General features: G+C 33.9%; 1 protein-coding gene across 1 annotated transcript; it reads right to left on the bottom strand.

The window, feature by feature from the left end:
* Positions 1–288: 288 nt before the first annotated feature.
* On the bottom strand, positions 289–14,620 carry lmbrd2a (LMBR1 domain containing 2a). Its single transcript, XM_084114832.1, has 18 exons — positions 13,233–14,620; positions 12,093–12,340; positions 11,333–11,430; positions 11,071–11,169; positions 9,912–10,079; positions 9,588–9,798; positions 9,433–9,507; positions 8,941–9,054; positions 8,442–8,625; positions 6,011–6,192; positions 4,769–4,902; positions 4,567–4,672; positions 3,497–3,594; positions 3,293–3,396; positions 2,261–2,307; positions 2,052–2,160; positions 1,852–1,951; positions 289–1,218 (listed from the first exon to the last, which is right to left on the bottom strand). The coding sequence occupies exons 2-18, from the start codon at positions 12,264–12,266 to the stop codon at positions 1,152–1,154; spliced, it is 2,070 nt and encodes a 689-aa protein (XP_083970958.1). The 5' UTR covers positions 12,267–12,340; positions 13,233–14,620; the 3' UTR covers positions 289–1,151.
* Between the last annotated feature and the right edge of the window lie 12,811 nt (positions 14,621–27,431).

Raw genomic sequence — 27,431 nt, 5'->3', positions numbered from 1 at the left:
ATCTGATTATTTTAGAGCCATGTGGTGGTAAAGGGACTATGCTACAGTGTTGTGTGAATGACTTAAAGCACTTGAGATTTTGTCAGAGATGTCAATGTCAGAGACAGTGCAAAAACAGAAATGGCATAAAAAACTCTATCCTTTTTAGCTCTAACTCTGAATTATGGTGACATGATGAGACCATAGATTGCCATTTTAAATGTTCTTTTTTAAAAATAATCATATCTGCCATTGAGCAGCATTAAAACATCAAGACGTTTTTTTTCTCATTCAGTAATACACAATTATACAGAAAAGTAATTAAAATCTCAGGAATATTTATTTGAGGTATTGAGGAAATTCAAAAATAAAATAAAAAAAAATAAAACAGCTGCTATTCAGATGTCATCCAAAAAAAAAAAAAAAAAAAGCACAAATTGTCCTTCAAAATTTCAGTAGCTCTGAGCAGTAATTTAATATTAATTCAGAGACATTTATAATAAATAGAACATAATTGAAAAAGTAAAACAGCATTCATGTTATATGCATTCACTTTTTGATCAAAGAGATTTGAAGTTTACAGTACAAAACACGAGCTGAATAACCAAAATGAGACATATTCTTCATATTTTCTTCTATAACTTTAAAGTGTGATCTGTTAAATAATGAACGGTTAATCAAAATACTCAAACAAAAGACAGAAGTGTTTCCTGTTGGTGATTTACTGGTCAAACAAGTTCTCATCCTGAGGGATGAAAGTTCAGAGTATGAAGTGTAATGAACCTTAAATAAACTTAAATTAAACTTTTTGAATAGAACCTTTAAACTTCAAATTAGGATTCTATAGAGAACTAACGTGACACTTTTTCTTCCCTTTTTCAGCCACATAATAAAAATGTTCCTCTGCATGAACACCAACCGTCACTGCTGTGAAGATGCTGTACCTTCAGTGCACTACACATGTGTACAGTATGTAGGGTTTGCTATTTTGGCTTCATCTGGAAGTAAAGGGACAATGGGAGGTAAGAGCAACACACACACAAACACACAGAAAACACATTCAGTACAAAGAGACACAGAAGCGTTAAAGCTGCAGTCCCTCACTGGACACTTCAGGAAGAGTGTGAAGATTAAAAAGTGCAAACAGTTTCCCTTTATTGTTCTCCTTGTTCTCATACATCATCAAAGATGCGGCTACGAGACGCAGAGGTCGCGAGGTAATGTCCTCCAGCGGTGTACCTACAGAGAGATGATCACATCCATTAACAACGAGAAATACATGTTCTTCAATGAAAACCTATAAAATGCCTAATGTCCTAATAGTTTCTTCTTATATCTTACACTTGAAATGTGTCATTGTGTGCGGCAAATACCATTGGCTCTTATGATAAATAGCCTGTAATGTTCATCATTTTCAAATTACTTTCAGTAAAAGCATCAGTGAGTAATGTAAATCAAATCAAAATCCCTGAACGTTTACACAATGTCATCACACAATTAATGTATTTAATATTAAATAATTATTGTATTTAATATTAAACATAAGTATATATATATATATATATTTGATTTTATTTTCTCTCTCTCTCTCTCTCTCTATATATATATATATATATATATATGTATATATGTATGTATACATGTATATATATTTACTTTCTCTTTTACGTGGGTAAGAAGTGTTGTATGAACAAAATAAATATTCAATAATCCTTAAATATATAACTATATATAACATTTAGTCTTTAAAAAAAAGTGTTCTGGGCGACAGCATAAAAATGCATAAGAAAAACAATATTCTCAAGCTCATGCTATTAGTTTCCATGACTGAAAGTATGTTTATGTTATGAGATATAATGTAATAATACAGACCTCCTGTTATCCGTTTCCAGCTGTTCTTCTCCAGTGAAGTCCAACGGTTCAACGTCTTGTAGTAATTCAGCCTTGTCGTTTCGATCTCTACGAGACTGAGCTGCACACACACACACACACAAACCCAATGCTCTTCATCACATCTGACCAAGAACTCAAAGCTAGAGTATTATAAGACTAACAGCGTGAATCGTCCTCACCTCTGCCAGAGTCTGTGCTGGAGCCGTCCGTCTCCTTCAGCTCTGAGTACGCACTTCTGCTCCTCCCGCCATATCTCTCCCTCTGATCACTGTAGCGTTCCCTCCATTCCTGACAGACAGAGACGTGATGAACGGGGTTCAGACAGGTACAGTACTGTAAACTATCCTCATCATTAAATGTGAGGCAGTTTAGGCAGAAACAAACTCACTCTCCGTCTGGTCTCGCCGTCCTCTGTTCTCTGACGTTTTCTTTTTTCTGAAAACAAGAGCAATGTTTAGAGTGTTTTAAAAACAATGAAATTCTAACATGACATAACTTTTTATATTTTAAAATTTTTTATATATTTGATGTAATTTACAAATATAAATATATTATTGTTATTTTGTATTTATATACACTATTGTTTAAAAGTTTGTGGTCGGCAAGATTTGTAATGTTTTGGAAAGAAGTTTCATGTTCACAGAGGTTGCATATTCGTTCAATAATACAGTAAAAACAGAACATTTTGAAATATTATTTCTTTTCAAAATAACTTTTCTATTTTAATTAGTATTTATTTATTTATTTGATTTTTTTTAAGGATTCTGTGATGAATAGAAAGTACAAAACAGCATTTATTTGAAATATAATTTTTGGACGTATAAAATTATAAATGTCTTTACTGTCACTTTTGATCAATTTAACGCATCCTTGCTGAATAAAAGTATTAATTTCTTTTTTGAAAAAAAAAAAATATATATATATATCTTACTGACCTTTTGAATGGTTGTGTGTGTGTGTATATATATATATATATATATATATATATATATATATATATATGTGTATATATATATGTATATATATATATATATATATATATATATATATATATATATATATATATATATATATATATAGAATTTGTTCTAATTGCAATAGGTCTATGACATTTTAAAAGCATAACATTTTAATTCTATTCAGATTGAAAAAGTCTTTGAAAAGATTTGATTTTTGATTGACTGAAAAAAATCTGATTAATTATATTCTGATTGAAAATATACTTTGAATAAAATATTGATATATAGAATCTAGCAATATCATCCAGTCCTTCTTTGACTGTTGCGATTACATTAAATAATAATAATAACAAAAATAAAAATAAATGTAATTTGTGTATATCTGCTAAAACTATTCTATCAATTATCAATTAGGTTTGGACTAACATAGATTTGGACCAGTTTTGAATTTGGTACTGTACCTCTCCGGATGAGTTCTCTCCCCTCGTCCACCAGGTCAGAGGTCAGATCATTCTCACCCATAAACTGCTGGAAGCCCAGCAGATTCAGACAGCGTGTGCCCAGACTAGAAAGAACAAGAGGAAAAACAAAGAGCTAACAGCCTTCCAACAACAACAGCCTCTGTAATATTTCAAAGCTAAATATTTGTTGGAGTTACATCTTACCTGAAGTAAGTTGCAATGCAGAGCAAAACGATGAGCATAGGATAATAAATATAAAATCCATTAGCGATGAATGACAGGACCTGCATGGATCCCATTATCTATCATAATCATAGAGAGAGAGAGAAAGATTTTGGAGTGATGTGGCCATAAGTATCTATACGGCTGGGTGATTTACTGAGTGTTCATGATATAAAATATGACATAAAATTAAGCAACATCATTAATGCTGTAATTTTAATATGCTTTTTATATGGCCAATTAGTTTTCCTATGGACAAATTAGACAAAGATATTTTAATGGTGTCTCTGATTTAAAGTACAGTAGCAAAAATAGTAATTTGAGACACAAAAAACACAAATTCTGTTATATTTATTGTTATTGTTAAAATATTTAGTTTGCAACATCAATAAATGTGCTAACAAAGTCACCATATTGCATTTTTAGCAAATAATCATATGGTCATACATGGTGTATAACCATAAATATGATTATTTGCAAAAAATGCAATATGGCGCCTTCATCTTTTGTCTTTTCAATACATTGTTTGCAGGGACTGCATATAAATGCATGAGAAAAACAATATTCATTATTCTTATTCTTAAGTTAATCGCAAATGAATGCTGTGATTTTAATATGCTTTATGTAATGTATGCCAATTAGTTGTCATTACAGACATTAGACTCGCAAGACAAAGATATTTTAATAGTGTCTCTGACTTAAAAGTCAGTAGTAAAAATAGTGGTTTGAAAATTCCAGTTCAAAACTCAAATTCAGTCCATCATCAATAAAAAGTGTTCATAGAAGTGGTCATTGCATTTTTAGTAAATTAAAGTTTAATTTAAATGTAGTTAAATAAAGTCAACATTGTTGTTTATTACCAAGTATTGTTATATGCATACATTTAAATAAATCTATCACGTCATGAAGATATACTTTGAATAAAATAATGAAAATATTATTATTATTATTATTATTATTATTATAGTAATATAATCCAGCCATTTAAAGTCTTACATGCTAGTTATATAGATGTGTGATGTATTTTAGCATGAGAGTGGTGTGTGACTCACTGAATTGTACGCTGTCTGCTGTCTCTTCTGATGGGAGATGGTGGAGTCCATGTGAATCACACCCAGAAAGTTCAGACACAGCGGAGGCGTCAAACGACAAAACAACCTGCACATCAATCAGAATGAAAAGCTGAATACTGATACAGCAACAGATCAAAACAACCCGAGATGGTTTTTGTAACAGCCACGTGGTGTTTCGTACATGCCGCTGAACTGCAGGCTGTAGGCGTCCGTCTGGTGGTGAGGGGCCAGGTAATAATAGTTAAAGACTCGGATCCGGAACACAGTGGAGTACACGCAGTAACACAAGAAGAATATGGTGACAAAACACGCCATCTAGAGGACACACACAAAATAACAATGTACAGGTTGTAGTTTTTTTTTAACCTCACCAACCACTTTTCACCAATAATTCCCAAGTCATGTTGGTTTACATATTAATGTGACATTATGCAAGTAAAATGGTTTGCAAACACCATTTTATTTTGACTTTAAGTACAAAAATTATTACCTTCAAAGCACCACGTAGACCAGTCACTAGGGCTGGCTAAAAAATATTGATTTCTCAATTTTAATCGATTCTCATTTTTACGAACCGATAACGTTTCTTAAATCCCAAAAATCGATTAGTCATCCTGTTTTCAGTTGATGAATGAATGTAACATTGTAGCGCGCATCCCATTCAATAAATCGCAATAATCTTTGTGCTTTGTTACTTTTGATATGAAACAAAGTCTCAGATTTCAAATTACGTCCATTTTCTTACGAAATTAAAAAACATAAATACCGTTTTGGCGCTGTGGCGTGAGATCGCTCTGGCTCAGCTCAAGAGAAGCAGCAGCGCGCACATGATCTTCTCTTCCACCTTAATAATACCAGTTACATCGAGAAATAGTAGGCTAATGAAGCCTAGTATGCTACAACTGACTCCCATAATTTACAGCATTAGTTAAGAGATTTGTTTTCCTTGAGAAAATTTGCCATGTATTATACCTGATATCCAAAATAATCAATATTGAATCGGATCGAATCGGAATCGAAATCAAATCGAATTGCAAGCTTGTGAATCGAAATCGAATCGAATTGTGAAATTTGTGTCAATACCCAGCCCTGCCTGTCACGATCATGAATTTTGTGCTGACGATTAATTGTCATACAAATAATTGTGATTAATGATTTGATTCTGTTTTGTTCAAGTCACTTACAGTGTAAACCAAATCTGTTTTTTTCCCCCACTTGGAATCGTACATAAAAGAAAATAAAGCAATAAGCCCCAAGAAGCGGTTGTTTACAGTGAAAAATATTTGTAATAAAAATAATGCAAAATACGTTTTCATGCATGTGGCAAAAAGTTCATTTCACGCATTTCTCAGCCATGTTGGCGGAAGTACGCAGTTTTCTGATTGGCTGTATGCAGATGTGTAATTGTGCTTGTGTTCCTCACCTCTATGTAAACGTAGTTGTAGTCTCTCTCTGCGAGCTGGATGAAGACAGCGAAGAGAGAAAGAACGGGCTGTGTGCTGAAGAAGGTGCATTCAGACCAGACCACGGCTGCAGAGAACAGGCATAAAAGCACAGCCAGCACGCGATAACACCAGCGCCGGAAAACACACTCCCAGTACCACTCTACAGGACAGAGAGAGATGCATGAGGTTATTACCTATACAAACTGCTCCTTTGACTCATTATCATAGCTTATGATAGCATTCATTACTTAAGGTTAGCGATTTGAACAAATCCTTAACCCTAAAAATCAAACTTTACTGTGCAATGTGTGCGCTCTGACATGAATGATGTCTCAAATTGTGCGGCTTGTTGATTAAAAGGTGTTCTGTTCTGTAAGCGATCAGACTTGGATTACAAAACACGCAAAAGTCCCATAGACCTCCATTGACGGAGGGGTCCGAGCCTTTGAGAACAACTTAGCAAAGAGAATTTCTCTTTGTGCTGGTCACGGGTAGGTGGACCGTGGACAATAGTCATATGTGTGCTGAAATGAACCAACCATATAGAGAGTCTTTTCAAAGTGGATTGACATTTGATAAGAAAACTATTAATATTTCCATTGGCATTTGGCAAAAAAAACCTGTTCCACAAACATTGCAATCTTGCTAAACTTGTTTTTGTGGAAGTCTGGGTTTTTTTTATTTTTATTTTTTTAATTTTTTTATATTCTTTATTTTCAAACAGGAAAATTGAGTAACAGTACACAAGTAGTAACAATAGCTGTCAATTTGCTGTTGTTGTTTTTTAACAGAACATATACAACAATTAGGGAGAGAAAAAAATAAAAATAAATAAAAAATAAAAAAAATAAAAAGGGGGAACTTGTGCATTACAAAATGTACAAATTAGGCTACTACAATGTTTGGGACAAAAAAAGATAAATAAAATATAGTATAAAGCACAGGATCATTAATTCAGCACCTCAACAAAGTCCAATCTTAAAGGCTTTACATATTTGACCCATTTAGACCACCAGCTAACAAAAGTACTTTTCTTTAAACGAATGGAAAAGGTAATTGCTGTGGAAGTCTGGTTTTATGAAAAATCTGCTCATCTGTTTCATCAACGCAAGCTTTACCTGGGTGGTTTCTGACGCTCTATATTTTAGGATTTTTCATAAAACCAGACTGTTCCACAAAAACAAGTTTAGCAAGATTGCAATGTTTGTGGAACAGTCTGGTTTTATGAAAAATCCTAAAATATCGAGCTGCAGAAACCACATAGGTAAAGCTTGCGTTGAAGAAACAGATGAGCAAACACAGTTGTAGGCATCAATTAAACGGTGATAAAGGCGCCTATAAATAAAATGCATTATTAAAGGTAATAAGATGTAAGCCCTATTCGGATGTGCCATATCAGTAATCATTATGGACAATGTCAGTGAAGATTACGGCGACTTCTACCTTCAGTAAAAAGGTCCGGAAAAATGACCTCAGGTAATACTAATCCCTTTGAATAGACTCGCTGTAAATATGTACATAAATATTTCGTCATTTCCTGTTTAAAAGTAGTTTTACGTGAGTTTTCAAGTATGGAGACGCTTGAAAAAGCATTCAGTTGCGTTCTAGACTCTAAACTCGAGTGTTTTCCACACACCATTCTGATCAGAAAGAAGATCGAACGTACTTGTTAGAGGCACGAAACATCTTTTAGCGTTAGATAAGTGCCTGTTACCAACACAATCCAATCTGAAGTTACTTAATACATCATTCGACCAGACCTAACTGTTTTATATATATATATATAAATATAGGTTATGTGTTTGCGCACGTGATATCAGGAAGCAAAGTAATAACACACATGACGACAGGAGGGTGACGGCGATGCGCAAATCGAGTTACTCTCCCACTTCTGCTAGTTTTACTGAGATATCTTATCCCGTGCGAATTGTCCATTAATATTACAGACGTCCTGTGGTAAATTTACATTACTCCATCTACCCTTGTAAAGTTAATCCCGTCCGAATAGGGCTATAGACCATCTTCACAAAAAATCTTAAGGCTAAAAGTTATTCCTAATGTGGAAATTTAGGGGTGTGTCGCTCCTAATTTTAGGACTGGTAAATTTTTCATCTAAGAGTAATTCACAAAGCATTGTAACATTAAAAGTATCTCCTAAACCTAGTACAGCTCAGAAGTCCTTCTGAAGACTTCTAAAATCATAAGAGAAACTCAAAAGCATGTCCTGCAGCATTGTTTGTCAGGAATGCATTGTTTTAAAGGTTTTTTTGTTGGCGTGCTCATTGTGAATGAGCCTTTACTCTGTTGAACTGCAGATCTCTGTCTCTCTCATAAAGGTGTTATTGTAGTAAGAGCAGAAAGGTATTTTCGACTACAAAAGAGAGAGAATGTGTTCACAGGTTTCCTCACCCACGCTGGGCGTGTACAGGTACTTGCTGATCCATCCAGGGGGTTCTGCAGAGGGGAAGCTGTGAATGAACTGGTGGGTCAAGCTCGTCTCATTTTTGGCCACGTCCTCCAAGTGAAAAGCCTCGTCCAATAGAATCTGCCACTGGACTTGTGTGCGGTTATGCCTCTGAACAGCATAGATCACCTGACGGGAGATAACAATACAATGCAGAAGTCTCAATCATGATATCTGAATATAAATACATTCATATAATACAAAATATTTCATTTTATATTTACATTTATAATTTTACTTATGAATAATACAATTTTACATTTGAAATTAACAAAACTTAAATTTACAATTTTAAATGCATTTAATATTAAAATTAAATTACATTTTAAATATTAAAAGTGACATATTTATATATATATATAATATTTATATTATTTATAAATAATAAACATCAGTGAATTTGCTTTATATTAATATTCAATATATCTGCAGTGTTTTTATTACCTTTTTATGTAGTTTGACTAAACTATTTTTACTAGGATAAGGGTTTCCTTTGTCATCAAAGTCCTCGTAATCGTCCATGTTTCTGCCCATCTTTTCCTGGTATTCTACAGGACACTGAGAAAGATGTGAGGTATTAATACTCCATAGGTGCATCCCAATTCACATACTTGCGCACTATTCTATGATGTTTTGTAGTATAAATAGTGTGAGTAGAGTTTAATAGTGCAAAGTGCACTTTAAATACCCAATGAAGCACTTAATTAACTGGAAAAACTAAGTGTGTAATGTTGGACACTTCATGCACTCAACTGTTGCAGCTTTAATTACGTAGTGGAGGGGGAGGGGCATCAGACTCAGATGTTGAATGATAAAATAACCTATATAAAATTCATTCACCACTTGTTTGAGTGCATAGTGTATAGCCTGTCATTTGGGAACCACCACATATTTACATATGCACAATCAGTAGGATGAAGATTACATGAAACGTACCTTTCTCAGAATAGTGTCAATGCATTTGCGTAGAGGATGGTTGTATTTGATTGTTTCATTAACCGTTCTGACATCCTGCAAAAGAGTGGACATTTAAGTGTGCATTTATTTTTTGATAAGACAATGCATGAACTTTGATCAAAGAAATCCCTCACCTCCATAACATCTTCCAGGTTTTCTTCGGCGTCTGCTTTTTCCGTCATCAGTTTCGCTGCTTTAAAGTACGTCTTTGCCAGCAGCTGTCCGTGGCACGATGCCCTCCAATAGGAGCGCGGGATTTCCACCAGGCCGTATCCCAGCAACAACACCAGCAGGAACAGCCCCCAGGTGTTGGCGGCGGTAATGCCAATCGTCCGCAAGTCAGACCTTTACAAATATAGGAAAAATATGTCAGCTAGGGAAGTGAGATGTGCATTGGTCTTCAAATGAAAGGAGTATTGTGATTGGCTGAAGGGGAAAGAAGAGGGCGTAACACTAACCAGGAGAGGTGCCACTTCGGAGTGACGGCGACGTAGATGAGCAGGGAGCAGAAGATAAGCAGGTATGTGCCATAATAAATGGCGTTTTCTATCAGGGCTGTTTTTATTTTCCCTGAGATGGAGAAACCTCCTGAACGTGCATACGACTGCATGAAGGGAATCAAGAGCCTGCGCACACGGGAACAAGATGTTAGAACATGTTTCAAATCCTTTATACTTTTGTAAGAGCAAAATCTGACACTGAATTTGTAATTATGTTTACATATATGTTTATTGCAGAATATTTAAATATATATACAAGTATTACATATATTAAGTTGTATATTCAACTTCAAGAGTGGGATTTTACTGCTGAGGTTATTTGATGTAATGTCCATTTCTGGTACTGTTCTCGTATCTGTCAAAAATTGCAGAATTTATTTGTTTTATTTCAATGAAATGATTGTACTATATTTCAATAATGTATTTAATATTTTGTGTTATTAGGGGATTTTAATATTAGAGGATTTTGCGGGACTAAATTATATTTATGTAGTGGTTATAATCCATTTATTCACTTTTTGAGCATGGATCTAAAAAAATAAAATTTCCAACTTAAACTGTCATAAATCTTTAATGTTTTGGAGCTCAGACTTTAATTTGGTCTCTTTTTAAAGACGACACTTGGTTTTAAAAAATAAACTTGAAAAAAGTTATACAATTTTACATTTATTCTTATGAAAAATAACATTTTTTAAATTTAATATATATTTTCCAAAACATGTTTTACTCTAAAACTGTAAGAAAATCAAAACCATAAATCTAAATCTAAATTGAGGTTGAGATCGCAAAAAAATAGCTTTCAGTAAGTTTTTGTTTGGGCGCAGTACCAAACACTTCCTCATTCATTTCCAATGCGGTCGTTTTTGACCACAAACAAGTGTGACTTGTGACGAGTGTAAAAAAAAAAAAAAAAAATTTTTTTGGTCAAAGATGACCGAACAGTACCAGAGGGTTTAAACTTATTTTTTTAAATGAATGAAAATATTGCATTGCAGCGAAAACCATTTAACAATATCAGATCTCATAGTAGATCTGTCTTGAAAAGATGTTTATTTCCAGAACCCTACAGTTGCACTTTATTTTTATGAACACAGGAATGACATAATTTCTCTCGCACCATGTCAGGAACTGTGACGTCCAGTACACCACCCTCCAAAACACGGGAAGAATCCCATCTGGGATATAACTCCAAGGCTTATGGCAAGACTTTGCGACCCTATAATCAGGAGAAGGTGAGGTGATGTGGATAAAGTTAATGTATAACCATATTCAGAGTGTTAACTAAACATAAAAATCTTAGCACTATTTAACAGTGTTTAAACAAACTTCAAGGCTTTATTTCTTCCTAGAGCTGTTCATTAGACCAAAGCACTCTTTACCTTTGTGTCGGAAATACCGAAGAGTTGGAGGAATTATCACGTTGCATGTTGCTCGGCATCAGGTGGACACTATCAATCTCACACTGGTTATATATGGTCTGCAAATGCACAAGGAAACAAGCGTTGAGAATACAACAGATCTAGGTTTTATTTGTGTTTTGTTAGTCCTTCTTTTCCCCGCAGGAAATGTCCTGTATTGCATGCATGCCATCTGTTGATCATGTCAGTCATGCATACAATAAAGCATGTTTTGTAAATGGCTCTAGATAACAGCATATGTTAAATGCCTTATTATAAATGTAAACATCAGTCACTAGTCTAACTCTACTCATTATGAATTTGTCATTTACAGAGTTGTAAATTTACAGAATTTTCTATACTTTCCATTAAATGTCCAGTTATATTGCACAATCATTTCAAATATAATTTCATGAAGATTGCACAAAAAAGCATTTTTAAAAAAACATTTCTTAACATTTCTAAATTTCCCATGCATTTAGCTCACACTTTATACATACTGAGAACACTTCTTATGTTTATGGACCTGGCTGCAACCTTTCAGTTTCCAACTACTAAACCACAACACTTCTTCTAACTACAGTAGTCAACATTTGAAGTGGATCAAAAAAGTACATCAAAGTTGTCCTAAGACAAGAACGGGTATTGTTGTAATTCATGTATAACTTTGATGAAAGGTTTTGATCCACTTCAGATGTTGACTAGTGTAGTATGGTCTGTAACTGCTTCCAGGAGGTCTCACCGTGCTGACGTCCAGCGGGAGGATGAAGACGATGAGGAAGCACAGGAACCAGGCGAGGAGGGTGGCGAACAGGACCATCCGATGCTGCTTGTGAAAGTCTCCATAGCGGTGCAGCAAGAAGAGCGCGAGGAAGAACACCACCACCACCTCCAGCGCGAGCGCCACGCCACTCATCCCGACTGATCTCTCTCTCTCTCTGTCACATGTAACCCGTCAGACTGGCACAAGACTCGCCATCAACACAAGCACTGTTTGGATAGAGCAACTATATCAGATTCATAACGAACATCTAATATTGACATTAGTAACATTGTAATCAAAGCCAATGACACAAACAGGGTGAATCTTGCAAAGAAATTCCCAGGAAATATTTTTACCTCCAAATAAAAATTATAAAAAAATATATTGCATTTTTAAAATGTATGTATGTATGTATGTATGTATATATATATATATATATATATATATATATATATATATATATATATAGTTAGTTACAAAAATTAATTATTTTTCTTTTTAGCAAATGAAATATGAGTGAAATATGCTAAAATAATATATTAAATTAATTAAAATTATAAAATAAAAAACAATTATTTCAAATAATTTGTCATTGTATTATGTACATTTAATGTTTCCATTACTTAAATTATATATATATATATACACACACACACACACACACACACACATAAGCAATGAAACAAAAAAGTATTAACATACTGTTAAATCGATTAACAGTAAACATGCATTATTAAAATGATGTAAACAATAATACGTTTTATTCTTTTTATTAAATAATCAATGTTTAACGTTACATTAAATTATTAACTAAACACTAATACAAAGAAAATAAAGGTAAAATAGGAAAAAATAGAAAGTATCAGAAACCCAAGTAAAACTGGTGCTAAACTATTGAATTTACTACCGTTGTAATATCGTGTTTGAAATTATGTCGTTAAGGTTGAATACCTAAAATTACCGGTCGCTAAATGTATTTCATGACACGTCAATCATTGCGTAATTAATAGTACAGAGTCAAAAAGCTTGTGTTCTGTCACAGCTATCGGAGGACTTTTCCGTTACAACTCATTCTCTGACCGTCAATAAAACATTAGAAAGACATGGACAGAAACTTACGAGTTAACCAGACTGTCAGGACGATATCTGAAGGAAGAGCGAAGGTCCGTTGAGTGAATGATCACATCTCGTGATAGAAATTAAGCTGTCCGTGACATTTGTGTACAGAAGAACCTCTTGACGTGTCACGTAACTGAGCAGTGATGCGTTTCCGGTTCTCGTGATGCATTGTGGGAAATGTAGGTTTTCCACAGGTTTATGTAAAATAAATTTTAGTAACATGAAAACACCGGGCAATTAAAGTTTCCTCCGTCTATTTATATTTCATATTACTGTGTTTACATTAAATTACATTTTATGAATAATTTTGTGATGTAAATTTTAGTTTTAATAACATGGAAATTTAAATGTCCCTATGTTTATTTATATATCATGCTGTGTTTACATTGATTTAGCTCTATTGGTAAAATATATATATAAAGTATAGCTTTAGTTTTAGTAACATAAAACACATGGTGATTAAAGGCCCTTCAGTTTATTTGTATTTCATACAATCTACTGAATTATTTTTGTTTGCAATTTTGTGAAGTAAATTTTTGTTTTAGTAACAACATAAACACAAGATTAAGGTCCCTCAGTTCATTTATATTTCATAATACTGTGTTTATATGGAATATACAACCATTACAGTGTTAGAAGAAATTAAATGTCACCATTAATCAAAGAAATTAGGCTATATAGAGTTGTCAGATGCCAATAAATAGTTTACAACTCTACATGAACCAAGTGCAAACTTTTCTTGCACTCTCAGAAAAAAAGGTACAAAAGCTGTCACTGTGACGGTACCGTTTCAAAAGGTACACCTTTGTACCTAAAGAGTGCATATTAGTCCCTCAAAGGTACATATTGGTACCAAAAGTGTACATATTAGTCCTAAAAGTGTACATATATTAGTACCTAAATGGTACATATTAGAACCCCTTTGAAGGACACTGTCCCAGTGACAGCTTTTGTACCTTTTTTCGACTTTTAGGCCCTATTTGAATGAAGTTGAGCAGAATATGATGAAATCAGAGTCCGTCAGAACGCTTTGCTGCATTGAAATCCTCTGGATCGTTGTTCTCCGTTGCTTTGTAAGAAGTAACATGAAGGTCTAGATGTTGAGGAAAGCCCAGGCCGAGAGATCGTCTGCCCACAGCGAGCCCAGGAACTGAGCACACACCACTCGGTCCTCCAGCAAACACTGCACCTGACCGATCAGATCCAAACTCAGATTCTCCAGTAATCTCAGACACAGATCCCAGTCCTCCATGTAGTCCGTGTTCCCCAGAGAGTCGAGCAGCAGAGAGACCAGCACATCAGCAGACTGGAGCCAGGCCTGAACGCTCGTGCTCATGCTGGAGGTTCAGTCCGTCCCTGCACTCACTGCCACACAAGAGAGTCAGATCGCCACAGTTAACAGGTGTGTGGATGTTAAAGCCATCTGAGCCTCTGATCTTAAACCCTTTAAGCTCACTGGATTACGGTGTATATGGCAAAGTCATCATATTATCAGCAATCATTTTTATCTATTTTCCTGTTTATTTTCCCTTATAAAAAAATGGGTCCTGTAGGCCTATACATGTTACTGCCAATATTTTATATATATATATAATAAATATAAAATATTGGCAGTAACATGTATACAGGACCCATTTTTTTTTATATAATAGCCTATATTGTTTTATATTATATATAATATTTTTTATATTATATAATAATTCAATATTATATATAATATTGGCAAATAATGAGCTACCACATTGTTTTAATAAAATGAATTTGTATTTATAAATGTATTTATATATATATATATATATATATATATAATCATTTTTTAAATTCAAATTCTATTTAATTATATTGCCACTCATAAACAAACACAATGTTTTAATAGAATATTAAAAAAAATATATATTTTTTATTTATATTTATAAATGTCTTTAATTTCTTATACATATATGAGTATATAGGCTCTTTTATAGGCTCTCTCTATATATAAAAGCATTCCAGAATTGACCTCATGAAGTGATGTGGAGAATATATTCTTTATAAGAGTATATAATGCTTTTTAAATATAATGCTTTTTAACCCTTGTATGGTGTTCGGGTCTGTAGGACCCGTTTTCATTTTTTATCAAAAGAAAAATGATACGATTAATTATTTTTTCAGCCTCAGACTCATTGGCCTTGGCTCATTTTCTGTGAAGAACATATATCAGAACACATTTTCAATGACCACACACTGTACACCCCCCTACACATTTATATTACACTAAGGATGTTCTACTGGACCCGGGGCTAATAAAAGTGTGGAAATTTTAGGCCTGTTTACCTTTACTCTGTCCTCCTCCTGTCAGGGCTTGCTGTTATTGTGTGTGTGTGTGTGTGTGTGTGTGTGTGTGTGTGTGTGTGTGTGTGTGTTGTGTGTGTGTGAGTGTGTGCGTGCATGTGAGACAGAGATTGTGTGTAAGTGTGAGAGAGTGTGAGTCCAAAAGTGAGTTTTGTTTCTACCCCTGCCGTTCCTGCACAAGGTTGCAATTCTTAAATGTAATCTAACAAAGCTAAAGAGGAAATATTAACCATAAATGCTGTTTATATTGCTTGTAATTGGGATGAAGTAAACATCCGTTGAGTATTTTAACATAAATTGTTTGATTATGTTGAATTAAAAACCCAAAAACGCAGCGGGTCCACCAGACCCACGAACACTGGCTGAATAACAAAAATATGAACACCACACAAGGGTTAATTTTCAATTAATTTAAAGCATTTAAAGCACAAGCATTTAGACCAAAACTATGCACAAGCATTTAGACCAAAACTATGCAAAAATTCAGTCTAGATATTTTTCTGCTGGTTAACTGTTTGTCCACCAGGCGGCGATATTTGTGCTAAATATCGAGTGCACATTTCATCACTAAAGTTTGGACGCGATTGCCTGCTTTGTCCACCAGGGGGCGCCTTTTAGCATTTTGCTTTTGTCCCAATTGAACGTGCACAATTACATTTAGTTGTCTTGCACGTCTGTTTTTCTTTTAAAAGTGATTTGTTTCATGTTCAAACTCTACAGTGACTCAGAAACCATTCACAATGTAATTAGTTTTGTCCTTCCCACGGCTGGATTTCAGGCCGTCTCATGCTGTACTCTGATGAATGACAAAGAAATCAGATGCCTGAGAAGATCCATAAAGTGCTATTGTTACACCAGCAGCCTTTTATATTCTCTCCATTATAAACTGCTATTGTTAATCTTGGCTTATTAAATACGTCAAACCACATCATTTAAAAGTGAAGGCATCCCCTATTGCACTCTTGTTAGAGAGAGAAACCTAAAACATGCAGCGCACAAAAGCTGTGGCAAACTGATCCTGATTCTTCCCTTGGCTCCAGCCAGACCGATCACAAAGTGTAGAACAAACCACACAATAACCACCACAAACCCAGCCAGACGACTGCTTTACCTCAGTTATTTTCAACTGTTTTAGACATTATTAAGCTAAACATGTCCAGCTGTTCTAAATGAATTTGCATGCAAATTTCACTTTTGTCATTTTTATTATTATTTTATTAAATATTACTATTTAGGTTTCATTTATTTTCATTTCAGTTTTAGTTTTTATTCATTTCTACTTAGTACTTTTTGTTACTCATAGGTTTAAAACAACTTGAGGGTGAGTAAATGATGTCAGGATTTTCATTTTTGGGTGAACTATCCCTTTTTCCACAAACACCACATGGAGTTTCAGGATAAATGAAACTTACAAAATGAAAGTAAAGGCTAAGAAAAGGGAGGAAATCAGTGACTTTAAGAACAAAAAGTCAAGCTACTTTTGTGAAACACACCCAGAAAACTCGGACTTAGATGTCAGCTGTAAGATTATGACTGATACACTATGTAACTTTTTTATTCAAAATTAATAATATTTTAAAGTCAATAAATTATCAATGCTTCTTCCAAAATGTGTTTTGTCTTACAAATTATTATACAAACGACGAACAGAGGAGAGTCTGCTGGCAAAAGGAGAACGAGACAGAGCTCGTAATAAAACAAGAATCAACATTGGCTTTGCTTTTCAGAGACGGGAGAACTGACGAATTTGAAACGTTGTAAAAGTGACGCAGAGATGATGGCGTTTTTATTACTCAACAGGAGAGTTGTTTTATTGAACAGATAAATTACCATATATAGTTCTCTAACAGAGTTCACTGTAAAGCATTATCTATTGTGAAGGCTCATTTCATTATGATTGTTGTAACTCTGTGTTGGAATTTATTTCCAAGGACGTACCGTGTCAACTAATGAGTAAAGATACAGTAATGTCTTCAGCTAGTCAGCTTGAGATCCTTTCCATCTAAACTGTTTAGCTTTATCTCTTAAGCCTGTAAATGTTTGATAAGCAGTATAGGATAAAATTATACTGCTTATCAAACATTTACAGGCTTGAGAGATATAGCTACAGCTGATTATTATGAGAAAGAACCATATTCAGTTTAGCAGGGCATAATCAAAAGTCCACAAGTTACCTAATATAACTTTAAATGTACATATCATCACTATTATCTGGTTGGCCAAAGTTTGGACGCACTTCAGTGAATTTATGTTTCTCGTGAGAATGTTTGGGATTAGCTTTGTAGACAAACATAAACTGTGTTTATATGAAATTCGTTAGAAAACTATAACTTTAAATAATAACAATAAATATTAGAAATTTATGATTTGTTCCAGAAAGCAGTCAACATGTGTCAATCATGTTGCTTCTTGAATAGTTTAAAAAGCATCCCAGGATGCACCTCATCACATTTATTCAAGAAAATGTCCAGTTGCAGTGACAAAGCTCAAATATAAGACCGTTTCCATTTTATGTTCACCACATACTGTACGTTTCATAATTCCGTTGTTATTTCATTATTTTGATGACTTGTAATCTAAAATTTTGATAATAGTCATAATAACGAGTTGTGTGTCAATTTTGTTCATGCACAAACAGATGCGGATGCATAAGCACCGGATATCTGACAGACAATAAACTGAGCAAACAAGTCCCAGACTCATTAAGAGATCATATCGACAGCATACCCTGGTATTCAGACTTGAGATCAGCCGTGTTTATTTAATTCAGTTAGTGCATTAGCGTGTTTCGGTGAGTCCGGCCCTTGGTTTCCCTCCTTCTATTCAGAGAGAATGTACTTAGGCCTCCTTGTCCTGCGAGTGCTGCATAACAACAGTGCAGCAGCATGGGGAGGTTACGATTGAAGTTTGATCCTGGGAACCCCATTGCACAATGCCACAGCCTCACAAAGCCGGCCCACAACTCCCCGCGTTCCCACTGTCTCTGTTCTCTGGAGGGTAGAGAAGAGAACGGATCGCATCACCTGCCCCAAATACAGCCCTCTCCCCTGGGAACCCCCACCCTGTCTCACCGGTCTGAGATGGATGCTGTAATGCCACAGAGAGGTAGACGGGTTTTAAAGGTCTACTTGGAAGGGATGGACAGAGAACGAAGAAAGGGATGTAATGTTGCCTGGGAGTTCGAGCAAACCTCTAAGCAAGTACTTCGTCCAACACTGTTTGTGTTATACAGACTTTATTGATAAGACATCCGATTTATGATTTTCACCTGGCGAACGATACAAAAATGTAAAACTATATTTATTATATATATATATATATATATATATATATAATTATAATATATAATAATATAATATATAATTCTTAAAAATATAATGTATAATATTGAATATAATACATATTATATTATAAAATATATATTATATATATATATATATATATATATATATATATATATATATATATATATATATATATATATATATATATATATATATAATTTCACTTTAATGACAATTAATAGGTATTTTAAATTGCCATTAAAGTGAAATAACTGAACATAAACATACAAGCTTGATAAAAATGATCATTTTAGAAGAAAATTTCAGATAGCACTTAGAGGCTTTTGCATCTGAAGTCTTCATATATATATATATATATAAACTTTTTCATATTTTTTCTTTGTGGTGGTGACATGAATGCCAACATAAAATATTTAAATATATATAAAAAATATAATAATAATTTAATATAATATTTGTTTAATGTTTTATATATTTTTAAATATATAAAAAATGAGAAATGAAAGATTTTTTTTCATATAAAAACTATTTGTTTTAATATTTTATTTTAAATTAAATTGTTTTTGGTTTTTTTATTGCTTTATTGGTTGTTTATATAAAAATATGATATATATATATATATATATATAATTAATATATATATATATATATATATATATATATATATATATATAATTCAAATATATTTATTTTTCTATTTTTATTTTTTTCATATTTTATTTTTTAAAAAGTGTGTTATTTTTCGTTTTTGTTGTGGTGATTGAGACAGAGGAATCAGTCAGATCACACTGATGATGAAATGCATGACTCCTGGGCCGATACACAACATGCATCAATTACACTAGAAAATTAGTTGCCGTTCGTCTGAAGTCATGTATTGCGCTTTAAAGATAAACACACACTCTTCAATGATGTCACACTTACCATATATCGCCTGTCCTACAACAGTCAAAGTCTGTCTCTTACCTTACTTTAACCTCCCTTTATTGATTCACCTGCAGGGAAAAATCTATAAAAACAAATACATCTTCTGCTGACACTTGCTGCTACACAGAGATTCAGAAAATCCTGATATGAAACTACTATTAATTGGTTCTTCTTGTCTACATTCAACAAAACCTGAAAAAAGAGCAGACACAAGCAGATGTTTCCCAGTCGTTCCCAAACAGTGTTGCCATGGAAACTCCAAACCTAAGGGCCAGTTACTTGCTCCTAATTCAGACATCCCTCTTTTGTCATTTCCCAAAATGCCCCTGACCCGCTGTGTGATTGAATGGGTCCCTCAAACACTTTACAATGGCATACTCTATCAAAATGACTTCCTAACCCTGCATTCACCCCTCCACCTAAAGCTGCCTTTACTTCAGCGTCAGACATTTGCTGTTGTTGTTTTGTTTTTTTACTGAATATCTGACCTTTTTTTTTTTTTTTTTTACGATCATTTGTGTCAGATACTTGAACAAATTAGTTGAAATAACAATCTGAACATTTATGACTGTTATCTGTAAACTTTACATTCAAAAGTATCTATAAATATTGCACAAGATATTATAACACAATAAACACTGCTAGAATAGTGTCAGGTAAATGTCCAGTCTATTATGTTAGATACAGCTTTATAGATTTTGATGTAATTTTTTAAAACTTCATATTCAGTGTTTTAGAGTGCTTTTTTTTTTATTGTATTAAATAAAATAACATGAAGAGTTCAGATGCAAAAGCCTCTAAGTGCCATCTAAAATTTTCTTCTAGAATGATCATTTTTATCAAGCTCGTATATTTAAGTTCAGTAATTTCACTTAAATGGCAATGAAAATTACCTATTAATTGTCATTTAAGTGAAATTACTGAACTTAAATATTGAAATATGAACTTAAAATGAACTTGAAATAAATATGAGCTTAAAAATTATCATTAGAAGAAAATTTCAGATGGCACTTAGAGGCTTTTGTATCTGAACTCTTCATATATTTGCTTTGGATAAAAGTGTAAAATAATAATAAAAAACTAAAGATCCACAGAAATTACACTTATCAGGGAAATCATCCAACAACCAACTTATTTTTTCCTCTGCACATTAAGCAAGCCAGGATAAGAGAAAGTATTTTAACATGAGTCTTACATTAGCAGTCTTACATTTGACTGGTCTAAATCTTTATTTCTATTATATCAGTGCATTATGCGTTGATTATATGCAAAGTAGAATCAGCTGATACCACCATCAAAATCATCAGGTTGTTGTTGAATGTAATTGCGAAATAACTAATATTGTTGCTCAGGGTTGCCCAATATTCTCTTTGTAATGATCCCCGGGGCTTTTAGCAGACAGTGTTCAGGTTTATTCTGCTCGTTTCTTGTTTCAGGCGAGGAAGAAGCTGCTGAAAAAGTGTTGAAAGTACAGAAAGTACTTGGAGACACACAGGAGAACACACACACACACACACACACACACACACAGATGGGTTTTCATGCTTTATGGGGACTTTCCATAGACATAATGATTTTTATACGGTATGATTTTTTTCTCGTGGGGATCAAAAAATGTGGCAACAATGAGAAGGAATTCAGATATTGTTATATTAACGTAGGGCTTACCTGAACCACAAACTAACACACACACACACACAATTATTTTTAATTGTCACATTAGCTATTGTACAATTAAAAAGAATACTTGAGTCTTTTGTGCGCTCAGAGTGTCTATTTATAGAGTTAAGTTAAGTTCCCTTTTCATCAAACATATGATGAAACACTGTTGGCTTCCTGGAAAAGAGAGAGACAGTGCAAACAGAGGCGGGAGAGAGTTGTGATCAGCGGCCCAGATTTCACTCTGGTGACTCTAGGTGCCAAAACTAAACCACAGAAAGTCACATATCATCTAATCAGCCCGACTGGTGGAGCAGAGCTAAAGAAAGCTTTCAGAAACGCAATAAATCCTTGCAGGAAACTTGGATGGATCGTATTAAAACCTTAAATTAAATAAGCAAAACTTATTTTATAAACTTAAAACTATATTTAATGTTTACTCATACAGGCCACATGAACACATAAGCATGTTAAATAAATACATTTTTGATACAAAAATGTCTTTCTTTTTTTTACTTTTTACAATTTTTTTATATTTAATGTTTGCTCATACAGGCCACTGTTATTCATTACAGCAATAAATATGTATTAAATGAATAAATAAACTTTTCATTAAAAACCTTTTTCTTTTTGTAAATGTGTTCAAATTAAACATATATTTAATGTTTGCTCATGAAGGCCACTGTTTCACTACTTTCACTGATTACTGCAATAAATATGATTTACTTGAATAAATGCATGAATCAAATGTCTTAATTATTAACCTTCCGCTCAAGTTTAAATAAGTTGAACTTTTAAAAAACGCACCTCTAAACCTTTTTTTCATTCCACTGACCTGTGTCTTTGTGTTTTTAACAGCAGAAATGCACTCTGTGTTAACCAGCCCTTAGCCAGCATGCTATCACAAATTCAGAATGTGTAAGATGTTTAAAAATGTATTAAAGGGGTGGTATAATGCCCTTCTCACAAGATGTAAAATAAGTCTCTGATGTCCTCAGAGTGTGTATGTGAAGTTTTAGCTCAAAATACCCCACAGATTTTTTATAGCATTTTAAAATGGTCACTTTTTGAGGGTGAGCAAAAACACACCATTTTTGTGTGTGTCCCTTTAAATGCAAATTAGCTGCTGCTCCCGGCACAGAGGGCGGAGCTTCAAGAGCTCATGTGTGTTAGCAGCTCCGATTACCTCAAGTGGTAGTTGCATAGGCTGTCAATGGATGGACAAAAAGCTCTCAGATTTCATTAAAAATATCTTAATTTGTGTTCCAAAGACAAATTAATGTCTTACAGGTTTGGAACGACATGAGGGCGAGTAATGACAAATTTCATTTTTGGGTGAACTAACCCTTTAAAACTAACCCTGTGAAACAGGTTTCTTCCACATTTGTAAAGGCTTAATGTGAATGGATGAGCAAGTGCAATGAAAGAAGAAAAAATAAACACTTACATTGAAGTTGCATATCTTTGAACAAAATGATTTTTATCCTTTTCATTAGAGCTAGCAAAGAGTTATATTTGTTTCTGAGATTTTGTCTTCAAAGTTGATGAATAAAAACATCAAGTCAGAATGTCAGTGAGTGTGAGTAAGGGAGAGTAAAATCCTCTTCCACTAAACACTGAACAGTTTGTTCCTTACTCCGTGAACTCTGGCCGAACATGCCTCGCCTCCAATTTTCATGAGCACTTTTTGGAGTACTTCAAATGTACATTTGACCTCTTTGGGGTAAGTGATATCCAGAGCATAAAGAAGCCCCGTTAGTACAGCAAAGGCATTTGACACGTCCTTTAAGCCGTCAAGCACAATCTCCTCCTCTAACACCACAGCCACATCAATTATTTCCTTTGGGAGGAGGTTTGCAGTGTTCTCCTCTGTGACCACCAAGAGTCCAACATTCATCCCCTTCACCACCTCTTCCTCATCAGTTGGCTAATAAGAGAAAAAGGAAATTACTATGAATCATAAAATTACAAAGCATTTGTAAGTTAACAATGAATGAGTTTTAAACAGAGGCGAGCCTGCATAGTCTAGAATCTATAGTACAATTAATGGTAGATGTTCGTTAATGTTTTAATTATTTTAAACCAATAATGCTTTAATAAATTTAGGTCTTGGCCACGTCAGTTTAAAATAGCTTAAAATTATTTCAGTTACTCCAAAGAACTTTACATTCTACATGGGGTAGACCCCCTCCCCTGAAAAAAAGAAAAGTCATTGGCCAAACTCCATCCCCATAAAAAAACAAACAAACAGATATGACACTAATGATGTGACACAAATTATTTTACTGAAAAACTTTTAGCAATGTGCAATGTGTCGATAAAATATTTTAAAACACAAAAATAGACTTTTCTTGGTCTGGACGATATATCGTTTTAGCATCGATACTATATGATATGTGTATCTGCGATAGCCAGTAGAAAAAAATCCTTAGCATTGAACCCTGACTTTATTGTATTACAACAAACATGATATTTACATACCTCACAAATTTTGATGAACTTGGAGGGTTCCTCTTTAAGGAAGTAAGGAAACCCAAAAAGGACAACTGCTCTTCTACGTTGGTTTGAGCTCTGCAATGAAAAACATTGTTTTAAATAAAAACTAGTAGTCATAAGCCACTTTTCCAGTGTCAGGCCAGTGCAAGCCAGGGCAAACAGCGTGCCGGGAGAGGGCCAATAGCCTCGGACCTCGAGCACCGAGGCCAAAATCAAGTTGCGTTTCCACTTTCAGGCCAGTAGCTCTGCAGTGATTCCCTCAAACCCACCCTTAACATGCCTCAGAACAACATCAGACAACCCCACCATTACTTAAAGACTTGGGATTCTAGTATCGATATTTGACCAATGTTTTACAATAAAAATGTTACAGTGACATTAACTTATTACTTTGTGTCAGGAGTGCTTATCAATCATTCTGAATCAAACTAGTATTTATCATTTCATATAAAAGAGCATCAACAAATGGAAAAAAAGGGAAAGGGAAAAAAGAGACATATAAAACATGTGTATTTATTATCGCTATGGTTAGCATAAGCAGCCTTTAGCATCACATATAAATATATATCTGCTTCAGTGATCAGAATCTCCATTGAATCGCAACACTCGCTGGTGTCTTAAAGCGAGTTTTGAACTGAAAATTGCTAAAATTGTCTTAAATGTTGAAGTTAGCTGGTAGCCTGATAAAATAACATGATACATTTATTTTATAAAATAAAAAACCTCCAAAAAGCTCTGGCCATTTGCCCCAAGGAAGCCCATTTGAGGCCTGATCAAGCCCTGGAAGTGACAGTGGAAGCATGACTGGCCCTGGCACGCACTAGCATGCTCGATTTTGGCCCGATAGTGGAAACACGCCTATGCTGTTGCATGGAAGTTTTAATTAATCAGGTATGTGACACTGGAACCATTTTTCTAAAAATAAATGAACATATACTCACATCATCTTCAAGAGACTGAATCAGGGTCTTGAGTTCTCCAATGTCTTTGGCTTGGTACAACCGCAAAAATCCTTTCAGGTAACGTTACTCATCAAGCCCATGGAAAAAGGTCGCCTTAATGTCGGTGGACACTATGCGTCGAAATTTTGTAAAATCTAGTAAAATGACAGACCCACAATTAGAATATTACAGTTTTTTTATTTTATTTTAACAATTGCTAGGACACATTTCTCAATACTGAGGTCACCTTTTCAGTTTTCAAAAGAGTAGCCTATGTAAACATGCAGATTGGCCTGTAGTTTTGGTAATGGTTGTCTGTAAGAGACAAGAAATCATGCAAAGAAAGATTAATTGAAAGATATATTCATTGAATTTATTTTGTGCCAAAGCAGTGATAAATTATCCACAGTTTAACCCACATAGACCACTGTTGTTGTGCTTACTGTGTGAAGAGTTTTGACTACTATTTTCTATTAAGACATTGAATTTTAAAATGACTTACCATAAACCGTCTTTCCTTGCTTCTCCTTGTATGTAAATCTTAGGGTTAGTGATGTCACTAACCCGGGAAGAAGCTTGTGTAAGTTAGTCCCTATCAGCCGTTTGTTATAGTCCTTGAAAAGCGATTTCTGTAGGCCTAAAAGAAAATATCTCCCTTTGCTTTGAACTTTGAGCGTCGTAACTTTGCAGATGTTGTTTATGCTCAAACAGCAACATTACACACTAACTAAAGTTAAAAAAGTGAAATCGTAATCAACCACCCCTTTAAGCGCAATAAGAACTCCATGTGGTTGCGCTGACTGACATACACCAGAAGCGCGAGCACAGAAAGCAGACAGCATGCGATAGTGAATTCAGTTCTCTTTCAAGATGATTTTGGATGGTCAGATAGATGCATAATAATGCCAAAATGTCCATCGTGTGGAGTATTCACATAAACACAGTCGGTTATGTCTTAAATCAGCGTAAACAGTTAGGTGAAACCGGGATGTGTGTCAGTAAATTGGATCTGTGCATTCAGTCTTAAAGGCACTGTTGTCTGTCTCATTAATGTTAATCAAACAACAAAAGACGCTCACTGCTCTTGACTGAATCACTTTTGTATCTTAAATAAGAATCAGTTCATATTTGATTCATACAGTGAAGACTATGCAGTGTTTTAGTCATACACCTAATTATTCAATTTCTGTAATATTTGTGTTGAATGTTAGCATGTAAATAAACTAGTTGAAAAACAAAGTTTATTTAATTTGTATCTTTGCTCTATTGTATTTGTAGTTTGTAATTTGCTTCATTGTTCTTATTTTTAATAAGATAAGTAAAATAAAATAAAAATAGCTATTTTGAGAAATACATGGTTATCGTGAAATTAAATTTCTCATACCGTGAAATAAGATTTTGGTCATATCGCCTACATATTAGAAAAATGGTTCTAAACAGTACCAAATTAGGGTTCTTCGGCTTGTAACAATAGCAGAACCCTTTTTGGTGATAAATAGAACCCTTTTTATAAGGTTCCATAAAGAACCATGCTTTGAAAGTTCTATATAGGACCTTAATGGTGTTATAAATAACCTTTTCAATTATATTTATTTTCATTAATATTAGTATATTAGTATCTTCATATTATTAATATTACTATTATTACTATTATCTTTTATAAATTATTTATTAATATTGCTTTTTAGCCCTCTGTCTGCCTGGTCTTATATCTTGTTGCCTCTATTAGGGTTTTACATTGAAAAAAAACAGCATGTTGTGTCAATTAGGTACTTTTATTTTTTATTGACATGGCAGATTGTAGCAAAAATTACACTGTTCTTACAACAGAGGTTATCCTCTGAAGGCCAAAATTGGCAAAAATGGACAGTATGAGCCCTTTACATGTTAAAAGAAAAAAGTGATATAAAGTCATGGTAGGCTATAGCTTTAATGTTTTTTGTGACTGGGTGTGTTTAGGCATAAAGTCATAATTAAAAAAAACAAACAATCAAACAATATAGATAATAAATTCCATATCTCTGTTACTTACTTTGTGGAGAAGAGAAGATGAGGATCCTTTAACTGAACAGAGCTGCTCACACTTACATGTTCTGTTAAACAAAAACAAAACAAAAAACAAAACATGATTGTTAGGAAATGATTGTTACATTTTTTTAAGTTATAATTTATAGACATTTTAAGAAAGAAATGATTTACCTGTTGAGAGTATGTTGACAGTGGCTTTGACAGTTACAGATTTGAAAAACAAAAAGGCGGGAATAAAGAACCATAAACTCTAACACAAAGAACCATTTCAGCATATAAAGGGTTCTTCAGGACAATACGGTACTAAATAGAACCGTTACAACATGTAAAGAACCTTTAATGAACCATCTTTTTTTCGAGTGTACCCTTAAGTCACTCCTACATATTTTGAAGTATGGAGTAAAATGGGATGTGACCAGCATTTTAACATTGACTTCAACGGCAGTTTTGACTAGACCCAACATGAACTCCACAAGTTCATACAAAACCTGATGATCATGTTTTTTTGATCA

The sequence above is a fragment of the Abramis brama genome (genome assembly GCF_963993115.1).
Source record: "Abramis brama genome assembly, chromosome: 5".
NCBI classification, from domain to species: Eukaryota; Metazoa; Chordata; class Actinopteri; order Cypriniformes; family Leuciscidae; genus Abramis; species Abramis brama.
Note: the sequence above shows the minus strand (reverse complement) of the source record. Positions and strands in the feature narration are given on the sequence as shown.